The sequence below is a fragment of the Setaria italica genome, chromosome V, assembly GCF_000263155.2.
Source record: "Setaria italica strain Yugu1 chromosome V, Setaria_italica_v2.0, whole genome shotgun sequence".
In the NCBI taxonomy this organism is placed as follows: Eukaryota; Viridiplantae; Streptophyta; class Magnoliopsida; order Poales; family Poaceae; genus Setaria; species Setaria italica.
Genome location: NC_028454.1, coordinates 45,687,615 through 45,703,894, shown reverse-complemented (window position 1 = coordinate 45,703,894; position 16,280 = coordinate 45,687,615). Strand labels below are relative to the sequence as shown.

General features: G+C 48.5%; 4 protein-coding genes across 6 annotated transcripts in view; 3 read left to right on the top strand and 1 right to left on the bottom strand.

Annotated features, from left to right (window-relative positions):
• The window catches only part of LOC101772456 (mitochondrial thiamine diphosphate carrier 2), an 8,703-nt gene extending 5,070 nt beyond the window's left edge, over positions 1–3,633 (bottom strand). For 2 of the 3 annotated variants that reach the window (XR_002677883.1, XM_004971125.3), the window contains exons 1-3: positions 3,344–3,633; positions 2,136–2,252; positions 1,175–1,286 (exon numbers count right to left, since the gene is read on the bottom strand). Coding sequence is in view for 2 of the 3 variants with exons in the window: in XM_004971125.3 (XP_004971182.1) it covers positions 1,175–1,286; positions 2,136–2,252; positions 3,344–3,469 (355 nt within the window). In the remaining variant the exon portion in view is untranslated. The remainder of the gene's footprint in view (positions 1–1,174; positions 1,287–2,135; positions 2,253–3,343) is intronic. The other variant, XM_004971124.3, reaches the window with a different exon arrangement.
• A 2,592-nt stretch (positions 3,634–6,225) lies between these two features.
• LOC101772050 (protein SRC2) lies at positions 6,226–7,679 on the top strand. Its single transcript, XM_004971123.4, has one exon. The coding sequence runs from the start codon at positions 6,365–6,367 to the stop codon at positions 7,436–7,438; it is 1,074 nt and encodes a 357-aa protein (XP_004971180.1). The 5' UTR covers positions 6,226–6,364; the 3' UTR covers positions 7,439–7,679.
• A 1,658-nt stretch (positions 7,680–9,337) lies between these two features.
• On the top strand, positions 9,338–13,192 carry LOC101771649 (autophagy-related protein 18a). Its single transcript, XM_004971122.4, has 4 exons — positions 9,338–10,282; positions 11,826–12,027; positions 12,653–12,779; positions 12,871–13,192. The coding sequence occupies exons 1-4, from the start codon at positions 9,353–9,355 to the stop codon at positions 12,959–12,961; spliced, it is 1,350 nt and encodes a 449-aa protein (XP_004971179.1). The 5' UTR covers positions 9,338–9,352; the 3' UTR covers positions 12,962–13,192.
• Positions 13,193–14,039: 847 nt separating this feature from the next.
• On the top strand, positions 14,040–15,715 carry LOC101771251 (glutathione S-transferase 3). Its single transcript, XM_004971121.3, has 3 exons — positions 14,040–14,334; positions 14,440–14,488; positions 14,935–15,715. Exons 1-3 carry the CDS (start codon positions 14,185–14,187, stop codon positions 15,393–15,395), a joined length of 660 nt encoding a protein of 219 aa, XP_004971178.1. The 5' UTR covers positions 14,040–14,184; the 3' UTR covers positions 15,396–15,715.
• Positions 15,716–16,280: the final 565 nt, after the last annotated feature.

Genomic DNA, 16,280 nt, shown 5'->3' with positions numbered 1-16,280 from the left:
CCTCTTTCGCATTTATAAGGTGTACTGTATTTTTTCTGTTTGCTTCATTTTTGTCTCCCTTCTCACCGGGATGGGCGCGGGGGCCCCGCTCGGTGGAGTCCTGCCCCTGTGCCCCGACGTGGCCCGCCGACGGCGGCGGAAGGAGGCGTCGGTGCCAGCAGCCGAACCTAGATCTAGGATTCGGCCGGCCATGGAGAAGAGGGGTGGGGGTGGGAGGGGAGGGAGGGAGACAGGGTGGAGGGGGCTACTAGCTCCTGGATGGCTACCGGCGCGGCCGGGGGAGGGCGGGAAACGGCAGGAAAGGGAGGTGGCGGCGGGTGGCAGCGTGAGGCGTCGGGAGAGAGGGGAGGAGGAGGGGAGGAGGAGGGGAGGGCGGGAGGCGGTGGCGGATTGGTGGCCGCCGACGCCGGAGTGGCGGGCGGCGGGCGGCTATGGACACCGGGGCCAGAGTGGCCGCCGGCGGTAGGAGCGGGGTGCGGGGCCGGCGGATATAGAGAGAGAGGAGAAAGAGATGAGGAGGATGCAGATATAGAAGAAGATAAAAGTCAAGGGCTTTTTTGCATATGTTCGTCCATGTGGCGCCACGTTAGCATGCCACATCAGATTTTGAAGGGGTATGGACCTAAGTTAACTTAACAAGTTCAGGGTGCCAGATTTCGATTTTGCGAGTTCGTGGACCTAAGTGGCACCTCGGGACAAGTTCAAGGGCCGCTGGTGTATTTAACTCTTTTATCATTTAATCAGAAAGACCGAAATCATCAAAGATTCCAAAAGGCAGAATATAGGACAATCATAGAGTATGCCATTGAGAGAACTGAAAAGCCTTCAATTTCCTCAATGAAAATTGTAGCTGCCAATCCGTCAGGAGGAGAAAACAAAAAAATGTAAACTGGATTCCTGAGAACACATGAATGAAAAAAATGGGCAGAATGTAGAATCATCGAAATTGAAATCTGGAAACAACTGAATGTCGAAGGAGCACAATGATTAAGCTTAGGTGTACTCTATAGTACCAGTCAAGATTTTAGCATGGCACGCAACAGAATGCGATCTCTAAAGGAACAAAACTACTGCAGGCGTTATCATTAACGTTTGGAGAATAAACAGTGCAGCCAATATTTTGATATTAGAGTGACAAATAAAGTTGTATGAGTGCCTTATGCAGAAAAGATACCTGTTCTAGATGAACCAGAAGCAAATGTTTTTAGCTTGTGTAGAACAGTGAATTGTATAGCTGTATATGGCATATACATCAACAGAGCTGGTACATTTCCTCTCCAAAATCCCTGAATTTTTACAATCTTGCATAGTAAGAACATATACGAAGATTCATGTACTAAGAAGTCAAACAGAAAACAAGAATGGCAAGAAACAGGATGTAAAAGAGAAAAGGAAGACTGGACGCAGAGCTATAGCAAGGCATAGAGCGACCCGGGCTACGCCTGGTTTCTATTTCTAGTAACACCTCACTTATTTTGCATGTCATATACTAACATATCATGACATCTTTGCAGGCATAGATATGACTGCATGGTTTAATATCATTGATTTTTCAGGAGTAAAACATAAATATCTCAGGTGAAGGACATAGTGAGTACTCTACACCAAACTTTTCCACAGATTGTCACACTTCCCTTAGGCAGGTTTGAAAAAGGTTAGGCGGGTGCTTGGTTTCCAGCAACAACTTAGGACTACAAAGTGCCAAAACTTTTTAAGTCACGGCCTCATTTCTTTCCGCCAGAACCTAGGCAAGTTAGACGAATTTGTTTGTTGAGAGCCAAACAAGCTTCAGTCAGTTGTGAGGTATCGATATGTCCATGTCTCGACAAAAAGCTACCCAGCAGTATCTAACAAGTAGATGGGGATGTGAAAGTCGTGGAAAACCCGAACCCATCTCTGACAAAACAAAGCTCAAACTGACATGAACCAATAAAGGATAATCGGAATTCATCCAGTTACAGACTATATGGCAGGACTCTACCCAGTAAGAAGACATAGTAAAAGATCAACAGATACAAGTCTATTTAGTTTAGCACATGGTATATACGCATGCAAGTGCGTGAGCAACAGTATCTGTACAAAGTCTGTTTCTCAATATGGCATAAGCCAAGAAGTGTTCAAGTCAAGGCTGATACCGGCAAACCTTCCTCTCTGAGAATATCTTTAGTTGCCTGCAGAAGCCCAGTGTACTTGGAAGGTCCATATACATCCCTCTGAAGAACACCCCACGAGGTTGTGGGTTCTAACTGAACCTGCAAATATTGAACAAGCCCCTGAGCATCTAAAATAACCATCGCTTGGCCAATATAATGTGTGAAAAATTATAATGTATGAAAAGGGTAAGGTTTGGTTTCATCCAATGCAATCTATACTGCTTTCAATATTATCATGTAAATTTAGGGGACAAGCAAATAAATCATGAAAACAGTACTAGACAAGATTATTCTGTGACATAAATAGTCTCTTGCAGCCTCTTACTCAGATAAATTTCACTATTTCTTGATATATTTGCACGAAATGGGAAGCTTCAATTTGCAGACTGAGCAGGAAAGATCAACAGTTCATTTTCTGACAAACAAGGCCCTCAAAACAATATTCAAGCATAACTCTAGGAATTCTCATCAAGCTTACAGGTAAGCCTGATCCTACATTCCCCTTTTTATCCAAAAGGAATATTACAACTTGGTAAGCTTACAATAACACACTTCTGGTAAGGCTGCAAATTCACTAGATTAAGCAGAATTGCCCTCCCTTAGTTTCAAAAAACAAACAGCATTTCCAACCGTCCAACCTTGGTAGGACGCATCAGAAGCTAAGGCAGCAACTCATCAACTTCACCGAGTAAATAAATGTAACATAACAAGGAAATATGCTAAAATAAGCTACATCATCTTAAATCAATAGCCACCAATCAAGCTTAGCAGTTAGCTCAGCAACGAAATGGCCCTCGAACCATGCAGCTAATCGATGCGTACCTCGTAACTTCAGATATTAACTAGTCCATTTCTAAATTGATCGAACCAAGTAGTTCCCGCACGCCCAAACCACAAATAAATACAAACAAACACAGACACATGCACTCCCAAACCCCATTTTCCTGCAGATAAGCAATGCAGGCGCGAATCCGCGGAGCTAGACGGCTTCCAATATGCATACACCAAACCTACATCCTCCCCCCAGACACACCAAAATCCTCAAAAATCCTCCCAGGTGATCCCAACCAACCGATCTTACGATATCTAGCTCCCCGTAGAACAGCGGCCGGGGCCCCAGCAGGGAGTACCTCAGCAGTCGGGCCAGCAAATGTAACCACGAGGAAAACGGTGTTAGGGGGTGGGGGGACCTGGAAGCGGATTTTGATGACGTCGAGGGGGGAGGTGACGGTGCGGGAGATGCCGCCGGAGATGGCGCCTGCGAGCGAGTCCACCAGCGCCCGCCGCATCTGCGACGGCTCCTCCGCGGAGCCCATCGGCGGCGGCGGCGGCGGCGAAGGCGAGAAGGGACGAGACGGGTCGCGAGGCGAGGATGGGTGGTTTGGCTTTTGGAAAAGAGGCGGTTTGGCTCTTGGGGCCGCGGGGGTGCTGGTGGACTGGTGGGGCGCGGGGGCGCGTGGCCCGGGTCGACCGCTCTGCGTTTGGTTCAGCTGCAGGGCGGCGGACTGCTTCGTTCGACTTGTTTATGGCCGCTGCTACGCTAGCAATTGACACTTCGAGACGGGCAGCTACTTTGTCCAAGAGGGCCCTTCTCATAAATTTGACCGGAATAGAAATTTGAATTTCTTCTGGTTGGCCGGCCGCGGGCATGAAACTGACGCGTAATTCAAAATACTCGTGCGGCAGATCGGTTCGTGCCCGCGGAGCCTGTTCCCCCTCTGACAGCTGTGGGATATTCCATATCAACGAATCTACAGTAATATACTATTGGAGTGTTTGGTTTGAGGAATGAAATCATACCTCGTCTTCTCACTCCTTACTTTTTTTTGAATGGAACGCAAACTAATAAATAGTATAACCATGGAGAACGAGGTCATCCCACTAAATTTTATAAGATCAACTCATGATGGACAATCTCATCTAGGATGAGGTGATTCCTCGAACCAAACACGCCATATGTTTGGTAACCAGCAATTGTAAAACCATAGAACTTAAGAACGATGCATGATAGGAGAAATATAAAGGAAGAAACCGGTATCGTGGGAAAAAGTTGCACGACAAGGAGCAATGAAAAGTTGGAAAAAGATTACATCAAACATCATTGTTGTGGCACGATAACGGTGCATGATAAAGAGGGATAAAAAGGAAGAAATAGTTGTTGTGGTTGAATGATGCACAATAAGAATAGATAAAAAGGAAGAAAGCATTCTTGCGGACTTGTGGTAGAAACTTACGGAGTATACGATAATAAGGAGGGAAAAAATAGAAAGAAAATGTCAAACATTGCCAAAAATAGCTTTAGCTGCTTTGTTATATTCGACACCTGATTCTTGATGTCTTTGAGGGGAAAAGAAGAGAAAAAAGTTCATATTATTTAAGTATAGTTATCACACCTTGTTATACATCAAAGGAAGTATTATACGAGCTGAATTGGAGCCCCGACGAGGCATATGCAAAAGTACTCCTTGCCTCCTCTTAATGTGATTCAAAATTCAAGGAATATTTGTGTATTTTATCGTTCCTTCACAAAAGAAATATATGAACATATATGTATATCCCCTCCGGCGTGCTATTGACAAGTTTTATTATAGTATCAGCCACATGATTTAATGTATAATAAAATTTAGAAAGAAGAGGATAGGATAATTTATATGTTTGTAGAATATTGAATGAACAAGAGATTACCGAAGTGTTGAAGTCATGCAATATTGGTGTGGGATGTAGTCTTACCCCTCCTAGCAACCTATACTCGGACCATACGTGTCTACCATGTTTGGTTCTCTAGGTTGGCTCATTCCCCTGCGTGGGAGCATGAAAGATTTGCTCTCCATCCAGGTCCGGAGGAAACACATAAATCAAGCTTCTCTGGAGAGCCTGTGTGAGCGAATGTAGACAAGGTGATGGTTTCACTTGCAAACCAACGCAAACTTGTAGGCAACCGATCAACAACTCACTCCATCCTAACCAAGCTCATAATGTAAACAAATCAAGCATGCCTAGTTGTTCCTATACCAATTACGTTGGATCTTGAACCTGTTGCAATTGGTATTTGAAGACAACTCTGCACCTATGAATTCATATTTACATTCTACATATTTTGGAACATAATAACATGCCGATTGTCAAAGATCCATAAACCTTTCTATTAAAAGAAAAAAAATTGTCGATACAATTAGATACATACCGAACTCAATTGTCATATGAGTTTGGTGGCAAATCATAGGTACTATGGCACGGTAAAAACAGTAAAAAATGAGCATAGACATCCGACTGCTGTCCATGTCATTTACATAAAAATCTTTATTCTGTGATGTACCTTTTAAATTTTCACGATGCTGAGAAAGGAATCACAATGAAAATCATAAGAAAAGGAATTTCCATCGAGAAGAAGAAAGCCACAGCAACGGATGAGCAGCGTCGTCCACGCGTGGAAGTCGAAGATCCCTTCGGCTCACGGTGACGCTGCCCCCACTCAGAGCCACTCTCCTTTTTTTCCTTAGCCCGCAAGAGAACCATCGCCTACCGCCACTGACGGCTGAAATTCGCGGCGATCCACACCACGCGGTGCTGGTCAACGCGCAGAAAACCCCCCACCACTCGAAGCACCCAAGGAAGCGCGTCGTTCGTGGGCAGGGCCTACGAGCTCTTACCCACTGACAATATGGCCCCACTGCACATGAGCAAAGGAATGGTCCATAGGTTGCCTCCATCTATCGCCTCTTGCGGCTGATTCGCGTATGAGCAGTCGAGCAGAAGATTCGGAGGCAAACGCCATCTCATAGGTCATCGTAGTGTTAACACTCGGCCCACTGATGTGTGAACCCATACTAAACCTGGGACCACGTGTCATACATGCAATACTAGGCATCTCGTCTCCTCCGCGTGTAAGTAAACCGACCCGCGTCGCGCGCGGTTCTAGAAGGACCTACGACGCTCCAAGCAACCACTGACAAGTGGTCCCACTTACTTTTTAGACCCACCCGTCATGGACAAAGCAAAGAGTGCGCGTCCCAGAAATGTCCTCGCAGCCTCCTCCGATCTCCCCCTCCCCGTATATAAGATGAACAAGGCTTTGTGCCGTCGAAACAATCCCCCAAGTCTTTGCGAATTGCGATCCGCAACACAGACCGATCAATTTCGAAGAACCAATCCATCTCTTGAGTCTCTCCCCGTCTCCACCGAGAAGTCCGCGGGATCTCTCAGCAGCAACCATGGCGACGAGGACGCTGGAGCTGACGCTGATCTCGGCCAAGGATCTCAAGGAGGTGAACCTGCTCTCCAAGATGGAGGTCTACGCCGTGGTGTCGCTCTCCGGCGACCCCCGCTCGCGGCAGCGGATCCAGGCCGACCGCACCGGCGGCCGGAACCCCACCTGGAACGCCACGCTCCGCTTCACCGTCCCCGCCAGCGGCGCGGGATCCCTCCACGTACTCCTCCGCGCCGAGCGCGCCCTCGGCGACCGCGACGTCGGCGAGGTCCACATCCCGCTCTCCGAGCTCCTCTCCGGCGCCCCCGACGGCCCCGTCCCCGCCAAGTTCGTCGCCTACCAGGTCCGCAAGATCTCCTCCGCCAAGCCCCAGGGAGTCCTCAACTTCTCATACAAGCTCGGCGAGGTCACCCAATCGGCCGGCGGGTACGCTCCCACCCCCGCCCAGTCCGCCTACACCCAGCCTCCGCCGGCCGCCGCCTACCCGCCTTCCTCCGCCTACCCGCCGGCAGGCAAGGCCGATGCGTACCCGCCTCCCTCCGCCTACCCGCCGGCAGCCAAGGCCGACGCGTACCCGCCTCCCTCCGCCTACCCGCCGGCCGCCAAGGCCGACGCGTACTCACCTCCCACCGCCTATCCGCCCACCGGCAAGGCCGACGCGCCGGCAACCGCTTATCCGCCCCAATCCGGCTACCCGCCAGCCTCGGGCAAGCCGGCAAAGGCAGGTGAACCAGTGACAGCCTACCCTGCCGCCGGCCCCAGCACCGCGGCGCCCTACGCCGCTCCTCAGCCGCAGTACGGGTACGGCTACCCACCGCAGCAGCCCGCCGGCTACGGCTACCCGCCCCCGCCGCCGCAAGCCGGGTACGGATACGGTTACCCGCCGCAGGCCGGGTACGGGTACCAGCAGCAGGCCGTGAAGCCGCAGAAGAAGAAGAACAACTTCGGGATGGGGCTCGGGGCCGGGCTGCTCGGAGGCGCCGTCGGCGGGCTCCTGATCGGGGACATGATGTCGGACGCGTCGGCGTACGATGCCGGCTACGACGCCGGGTTCGACGACGGCGGCTTTGATTTCTAGAGCGCTCCGATGAGGATATCGCCGCAGAGGTCTTCAGTTTTTTTGGATTTTCCTTTGTGATATGTTTTGTTTGTACTACTCACCTAACTGTCAGGACCAAATCAAATTATGCATCTTACTAGCTGATACGGTAATGTAAATATGAATCACAGTTTTGTTTTGTTTTTTGCTCTGATTTGCACCGAACTTCAACCTCTTTCTGTTCCAAAAAGATGAAAGAAAGAACATTCAAAGTTCTATCAGTCTGGTCGATTCAAATCAAACACTTGCAACACTAAGGTGCTTACGGGGATTGGTGTTGCTTGCGTTGAACTGTCGATAATCCATCTTGGAATAGGTTCCACGCGTTTGCGTTGGTGAGTTTGGATGGAAATTGCTTGAGTTCAATGGCGACTGTGACGCGCATTTGAATTCAGTGTTATGTATCCAAGTCCAAGTTGAGTGATTTGGGAATTTCGCCTTGCATCCACGGTACGCATGAATGCATGATGTCGTTCTCCAACGGGTACGACCTTAAACGCCGCCACAAAAGACAGAACACTACCTGCTGATTGCTGGCATCACCGTTTGATCTGCTCTCGCTTTGTTTGCGAATGGGGGGCTGCGGGTTACTGAATTTAATTGACGCCCAGTTTTGACGACTGCTCCACATTGACGAGTGCATCAGCACTTCTGCTGTAGTGCTACGATGTCAAAACTTTGGCGTCAGCTGTGAACCTGTGATCGTTTCATCAATCAATATAATAAAGTCACGCTTAGAAACACAGGTGTCAAGCTTTGTATGTGCAGTACAGTACTACCTGTATTTTTTATTTTCAATGGGGGTAAGGACGACCTTTATAATGCCATAGAAAAAGTGTGTTGCGAAGTCTACGGGCCTTCTAGCTGTTCGTGCAACTATGCTCCTAAACTTCTGCTCACGAATAGGCCTCGTTTTGGGTTGGCCACTACTAAACCTTGAATATCAATATTGTACTTTTGCTATATTTCGAACGTGTCTTGTGTTTTTAGTTGATTATCAAATACAGTTAATTTCCGACAAACGCAGCTGGGACGTCATTATTCAAACCTATCGGTTAACAATACGAGCCATGCTCCCAGCACAAGAGGTGACGAGAGAAAAGTAACACTCCATCGTTATTGCTCCTCGCGATAATGGATGGATAGTGACGGGCTAATGGCTAATTGCGAGTTGCGACCGACGTGAACCTGATTGATTGATTGATTGCCTCCCCGCATATGTGCTTCCTAGCCAAACCTCCTACCGGTCATGATGGAATCGTACCAACTGGAGCAGCAGAGTACGTCCGATCCCGGTCAGGTATACACGGCTACGAATACGTGTAAAGCTGAGTACGCCTGAGATTGCATGAATGCTTGACTTGACGGAGTGAGACATACCGTAATCTCGTTTTGTTTGCGATTCGATCTCTCCGGCACTCATAACTCATCGTTAACGTAGTTTTTATTTGGTTGGGTGAATTGTATCATCCCACTTAATATATTATTCTAATATAGAAGTGAATCATGTGGTAGCCTCAGATCATTCATGTATGCACCTACACCAAGTAAAATACTAGTACAATTATACGTCGGATCGCACGGTAGAGATATACAGATCCATACGGTGACGGGCGACGTGTATCGCGGAGTACCTAGTACAACAATTTAGTAGGGTCACGGCAACCACTACGCCACGAAAGGTACGTGCTGCCTTCCCCGCTATGCCTACCGGGATACGACCAGCCCACCTCGACGTCTCCGATGGCAACACCGTAAATAAACCCTATCTCCAGGCCCACTTGCCCCACCGGGCACCTCAGCTCTATCGCTAACTCCCCGCACCGCCCCAAGCAACCCCGTGACACGAATCCTCGCGCAACCCTCCCTCCCTCCCCGTTCTGCCCCTCGCCCATGGCGTCGCCCGCCGCCGCCGCGCCGGCCCCACCGAACCCTAACCCCGTCCCCGACGACCCGCCGCTGCCGCCGTCGCAGGAGGAGGAGGACGAGGAGACGCCGGATGCGGATACATCATCGCCGCCGCCGCCGCCGCCCGCCCCAACCACCTCGATCGAGCCCACCCCGTCCGGCGACGAGGAGAGCGAGAGCGACGACTCCTCGTCCGTCTCGTCGGCAGCCTCCTCCGTCCCCGCAGCCTCCGGGGGCGCGGCCGAGAGGCCGTTCCCCGCGGCCAAGGACCTGCTCCACATCTCCTTCAACCAGGACTACGGCTGCTTCGCGGCGGGCACCAAGTCGGGCTTCCGCATCTACAACTGCGACCCCTTCCGCGAGATCTTCCGCCGCGACCTCGCCGCCGAGGGGGACGGCAGCGGGGGAGGGGGCATCGGCGTCGTCGAAATGCTCTTCCGCTGCAACATACTTGCGCTCGTCGGCGGCGGCGATAACCCCCACTACCCGCCCAACAAGGTCATGATCTGGGACGACCACCAGAGCCGCTGCATCGGGGAGCTCTCCTTCCGCTCCCCCGTCCGCGGCGTCCGCCTGCGCCGCGACCGCATCATAGTGGTCCTCGAGAACAAGATTTTCGTGTACAACTTCGCCGACCTCAAGCTCGTGCACCAGATTGAGACGGCGCCCAACCCCAAGGGCCTCTGCGCTGTGTCGCAGCAGCCTGGGTCGATCGTGCTGGTTTGCCCTGGTGTGCAGAAGGGGCAGGTTAGGGTGGAACACTACGGGGCAAGGAAGACCAAGTTTATCAATGCACACACTTCCCGTGTTGCGTGCTTTGCGTTGTCGCAGGATGGGAGGCTGATTGCTACTGCTAGCACCAAGGGAACGCTAGTCAGAATCTACAATGCTGCCGAGGGCAATCTTCTGCAGGAAGTAAGCTTTCTTAACAGCTAACATTCATGCGGTGGTAATATGCAAGCTCATTTGGGGAATGCTAAATTGACAAAAAATGATGATGGTCATGTGCATAGGGGGAAAAAACATGCCTCTGAGCAGCTTCTGAGTGGGAACTTGGAATAGTTTTATGCTATGTTCAAATGTGCTATCCTTTTGCTGTGATGGTCGAGTAGTAATTTCAGGCTTCTTAGCTAGCTTGACATTCTCTATGGGACGTTAGTAGAAAGTAGAAAAATAACATTGCCTTTTCTCATCATGACCAAACATGAAATGGTTACAGTTTTATTGATGGTACATGCATTATTTAATTGATCAATTGAGAGTTTGGCAAAAAATGCATACTGTTTATTTCTCTGGGGGAAGTCCATGAGTCCTTGTGAGCATTTCTGAGTTATGCTTATTTGAATTGACAAATAAGTGGTTCTTCTAGTACACTGGCCCTTTGCCATAATGTTTATTTACTCGAACTTATACCTTAGAGACTTGTATAGTAAACATGACCTATGCTAAAAGGTTGCTCTGTGTTGTCCATTCTGTGTGCTGCAAAATTTTCTTCTGATGCTAAAAAAGTCTAAGGATTGTGGATGCCTTTTTAGCACTTCAGTACTTCGGGAGTGGGTTCGGATTTTTTTTAAGAAACTAGCCTTGGTTTCTTAAAGTAAATAAACACCAGCAGGAAGGTACCACCTTCACTCCCTCCCTCACGAGTCACCACTGATGCTACGAAACCAAAAGTTAAATTTCTATCTAAACACATCTGAACTATCCACTTCATAATCAAACTTTGACATGAACTTGTTCATTTTACTTTTTGTTCCAAGATCAAAACTTTCAAACCAAAATTGCTTAAATTTCAATTTCAAAACTGCACTTTCAACACTAGATTTTGAAGAAACTTCACCAAGGGGGATCCCACCTGCCCAAATCTTGCAATGAAAGCAATTGTACCACTGAAACTGGTACTGGGTAGAGCGGCATGTGTCTAGTTAAGAATAACTAGGTGATGGTGTAAGCAGCCCTGCTGAGGCAATGGACGCACATGACTAGGATATTGGGTACTGCCTTGGTGGCAGGATTGGACGTGGTGTTTATGATTCTGGCTATTTGTTAGCATGTAGGGAAAATTCAGGTTGTCTAGAGCACTGTTAAGTCTTTCGGTGTTTGTGGTATGGAGAAAGTGATTGCGACATCTGTTGCTGTTCATAATGGGTTGAACTGTTTGAGAAAAAAATGCAATGCGTGCAGACTTGATGCATGCATCCAACAGCAAAGGTTTTTTTAGGATGCATTTAGATTTTTTTTAAATACCGTGAATTGCTTCTAATTTTTACATTTCTTGATCAAGTTTCCTACTTCTTTGTCCAAGTATTAATGACCCTTGTTGCTCTTTTCAACATTCAGTTGTCAATTTGTTTGTTAAAGCATTGACAAACTTACGATGTGCACTTTACATATTTTTGCTGATGTTATGGACTTATGGTTATTAATTATTAATTGTGTCTGCTTTCTTCTGTTTTAGGTAAGGAGAGGTGCTGACAGAGCAGAAATATATAGCTTGGCTTTCTCAAATAATTTGCAGTATTTGGCTGTATCCAGTGATAAAGGAACAATTCATGTGTTCAATCTAAAGATAAATGTGGGATCGACCGCAAATGATAAGCCTATGCCTGCTCCAGATCCTGAAGTTCCCCATATAAGTCCTCCACTTTCCTTCATTAAGGGTAAGTTCCCTACCTATCCATTCAAACACCTGGAATCAGAATGCCCTCATCTGGAAATAGTTCCCTTTTGGTTGCTGTGAATGGCATGTATAATGAAACATTTTCAGTTATAAGAATATGCAAAACAATTTATTTTATACCTTCTTAGATTGACAAACCGTACTTTGGTAGTTAGTATGAAAAAGCCTTCCATGTTGGATAAAGCTTAAAACGCTGACTATGTACATCGTATAATGCTAAATTGTAGAAGAATATAGCATTAATTGTCCACAGGTTTAACTGCTTTCAGATATCTCTGTGCCCTTAACTCCCCTGTATCTGAGAGTACGACAATAATGCTTGCTGGGAAATTGGAATCACTCTGTTGTTTCATATGGCCTTACTATTTCTGTTTCCTTTTCTTTTACTAAAAAAATAATACACCACCAGGATTTAGCATGCACTGAAATTGTTTGATGGTTTAGCATGATACCAGGGCATGCCCCCACTTTGCGGTCTTTGGTTTGTAGCACACATTACTTAATTGGGATGAGATCTGTATCTCAAGATTTAAGTGTCTTATCTGTTTCCGATTTACCTTTTTTATCAGACTCGTATTCACTTGTTTATTTTCCGTCATTGGCAGGTGTGTTGCCGAAATATTTCCACTCTGAGTGGTCAGTTGCTCAATTCAGACTCCATGAGGGTGAGCAGTATATTGTTGCATTTGGACACGAAAAGAATACCGTGGCAGTTGTTGGTATGGATGGAAGGTATGGGCATGAAATCGAACCTTATTCTTTCAGTGCTGTAGTTGACAAGTACAGATTTGAGCTTGATAATCTATTTTTTATGATTTCGCAGCTTCTACAGATGCCAGTTTGACCCCGTTAATGGAGGAGAAATGCTGCAGCTAGAGTGCTACAATTTCCTAAAACCGTCGGATCAACAGTAGCAACATAATCATCATCAATTCATCTCCCTTGTACCAGAGGATTGTACAGTATCTTTGTGCGCTCCCGTTCATCCGAGAGCTAAGCGAAAGCTAATATTTTTATTTGTAAATATATCTTGTTGGTTCCAAAGTATGCTCTGTGGAGGGTTAAAACACCCTTTTGCAGATGAACATGTCAGCATGCATCTTTATTTTATGAATAAAAAGTAGCCTAACGATGTTTCTAATCAACTGTTTGATAAGCTTATTATTCTGATAATAATATGTCGTTCGTTTGGTGAATACATCAACTAGCGTTGCACGTTTTGCTGTGTTTGTGCAGTAATGGTTCGTTTTGGCTAGCACGGTGCTGCAGTGATCGTTTGGGCTAATGTTTTGTCCTGTTTGATAGCTAGAACGTTGGGGAATGCTTCTTTCTGATGAGTAGTCATGTGCTTGGCAGATGCTGGCCGTGAGTGCGGGTGCATTAGCAGGACCGTGTGGCAGAGAAATCTAGCACATGTAACAAGGATACGAAAGAGTTATCAGCACGTGAGTGACCAGCGTGTGGATGCCGCCTGTAGATGAGCGAGTAAAATCAGGATATGAAAGAGTATTCGGCACGTGAGAATGACCAGCGTGTGAAAGCCGCCTATAGATGAGCACAAGAATGCAAGACCCAGTTCTCCCCCTCTGGATTGGAGATTCGATATCCTGCACTCTGCAGGTCCGTGCCCAGATCGAAATCGAATCCTTCAGCGCGCATGCATGTGCCCGACCCCAATCCTGTCGACGGCAGACGCGGCCCACCGCTTCTTCTCGGCGCATTCATGCCCACAACGCCGCGTACCGACGCCGCCGCGCGCCATCATGGCCACAAGGCGAGGCAGCTTCCTCCCCGCCGCGTCATCAACTTGCAACACCGATCCGCGCCGGTCTATTTTGCTTCGCGCCAAGTTCATTGCGGTGGTTGTGGAAATATCGCGATTGCTCCGTTGCCTGTCGGAGGCCCCCACACCCACGTCGATGATGACGTGGGCGCCACTCGGATCGATTGATTGGCGCGCGGACCCGTCGCCTCCGCTCCGCTGTCCTGTCTATAAGAAACAGCGCCTTCTTCCCCCATCTACCCATCCATCCGTCGGCCATCACAGTGTGGACGCGTGCGGCTGACTTGACCTGCTCTTGCCTTGCCCAACGACGAGAGAGAGGAGCGGATCGGAGGAGGAGGAAAGGTTCGGGAGATGGCACCGCTGAAGCTGTACGGGTTGCCGCTGTCCCCCAACGTGGTGCGCGTGGCCACCGTGCTCAACGAGAAGGGCCTCGAATTCGAGGTCGTCCCCGTCGACCTCACCACCGGCGCCCACAAGCAGCCCGAGTTCCTCGCCCTCAACGTACGCGCCTGTCCTCCTTCGATTTCAATTTCTTACGCTGCAGGCGGCACGGCATGCCTGTGATTTTGCTGTCCCCTGATCTATGGCTTCCCTCCCTGTTCGCAGCCTTTCGGCCAGATCCCTGCGCTGGAGGACGGGGATGAAGTCCTCTACGGTACGTAACTGACATCACTGCTCGTTCTTCCCGTGCGTATAGTAGTTGATTATATTAGGAACTACTCGGTCATTTTAAAAAATGAAGCACTAGATCCATCCCCAGATCTAGGAACAGTATCTTCGTTATACCTTGGTCGTTCCTTTTTTTTTAAAAAAAAAAGATGGTTGACCCGCTTGGATTTCATTCATCAGAAAGCAAAAATATCTCCAGGCTGTACACATCAATGTCGTTTTCCTCCCGTGGAGTAGGTGCTAAGCTGCATAACAGCTCAAACAACCTATCACGTTTCCACTCGTAGAATTGATTTGATCAAAACGAGACTGAATTCTACTGCTGCTGTCCATCTGTTCCAACCTCTGTTGGCGTTGATGCTCGCGCGTGTCAGCCTTATGATGAGTCACCAAATTTCCGAATCTGAAGTTCTGAGAACACATCGCATGCAGAGTCCCGTGCGATCAACCGGTACATCGCGACCAAGTACAAGTCGGACGGCGCCGACCTCCTCCCGACCATCCCGTCGGCGAAGCTGGAGGTGTGGCTGGAGGTGGAGTCGCACCACTTCTACCCCAACGCCTCCCCGCTGGTGTACCACCTCCTCGTCAAGCCCATGATGGGCGGCGCCCCCGACCCGCTGGTGGTGGACAAGCACGCGCACCAGCTCGCCAAGGTGCTCGACATCTACGAGGACCACCTTGCGAAGAACAAGTACCTCGCCGGCGACGAGTTCACGCTCGCCGACGCCAACCACATGTCCTACCTGTTCTACCTCAGCAAGACACCCAAGGCGGGCCTCGTCGCCGAGAGGCCACACGTCAAGGCCTGGTGGGAGGACATCGCCGCCCGCCCCGCGTTCAAGAAGACCGTCGCCGGCATCCCATTCCCACCGCCGCCCTCCGCCGCCTGAGCTGTCGCGGAAGCGTCGAATAAAATTAAGATGCTCTGGTGCTGCTAGATCCGTGGAATAAACAGCGTGCTTCTTGTGATCGGTTGTTGTGCCACGAGCTCGGCGGACGCGATGTGCAATTGCTTTTGCTCCTCGATCGTCAGATATTGTGTTGCTGTTCCTGTTTGTTTTTCTAATTGTTCTTGTGATTAGCGACATGCCAGGTATTGTGAAGTTGATCTTTTGTAAGCTTCGATCAGCGCTTTATTTCTATTTCCCCTTACCGCGTTGATCGCGCGTTTTCCATTTTGTCCTGGATGAAATGAACTGCGTTTTGGAAACTCCCAACGCGTCGAAATAAAATCCTCGGGCCCCGTGGGCTCCGTTGGGCCTGTAGGAGATGCCGTATTGGGCGCGCAAGGCGGCGATCAAGCCCACCTTATCAAAAAAAAATGCGCTGGGCATTTTCAAACAAAAAAAAATAACACGTTGGGCCGCTTCATCTGATGGACATGCGGCGGGCCATCGTGCACACTCCAAAACCCTGGCGCGGCGTTGCCGCGCCTATCTGTTGTGACAAGTGGTATATCTCGAAGTATGTTCTTGTCGCTTAAAGAAATTAGTTGTGGACTTGTGGTATTACCTGAATTGTTGATATAGCGTAAGGTCTTCTTTACCATGTTGTTCCTATGATTAAACAGCCATTGCTTTGAAAGGAAGTATGAGAACAATAGAATTGGAGATAGATAATATAATTACTAAAACGATAAGTTGCGTTTTTGCTAAGTTGAGTAGCACACCATCAACAACAGTATACATGCAATGGAAACTATATAATTCTAATTTTGACCTAGGACTGCCACATGAAAACAAATCATCTTAATTATGAATGGAATTAAGATAGAA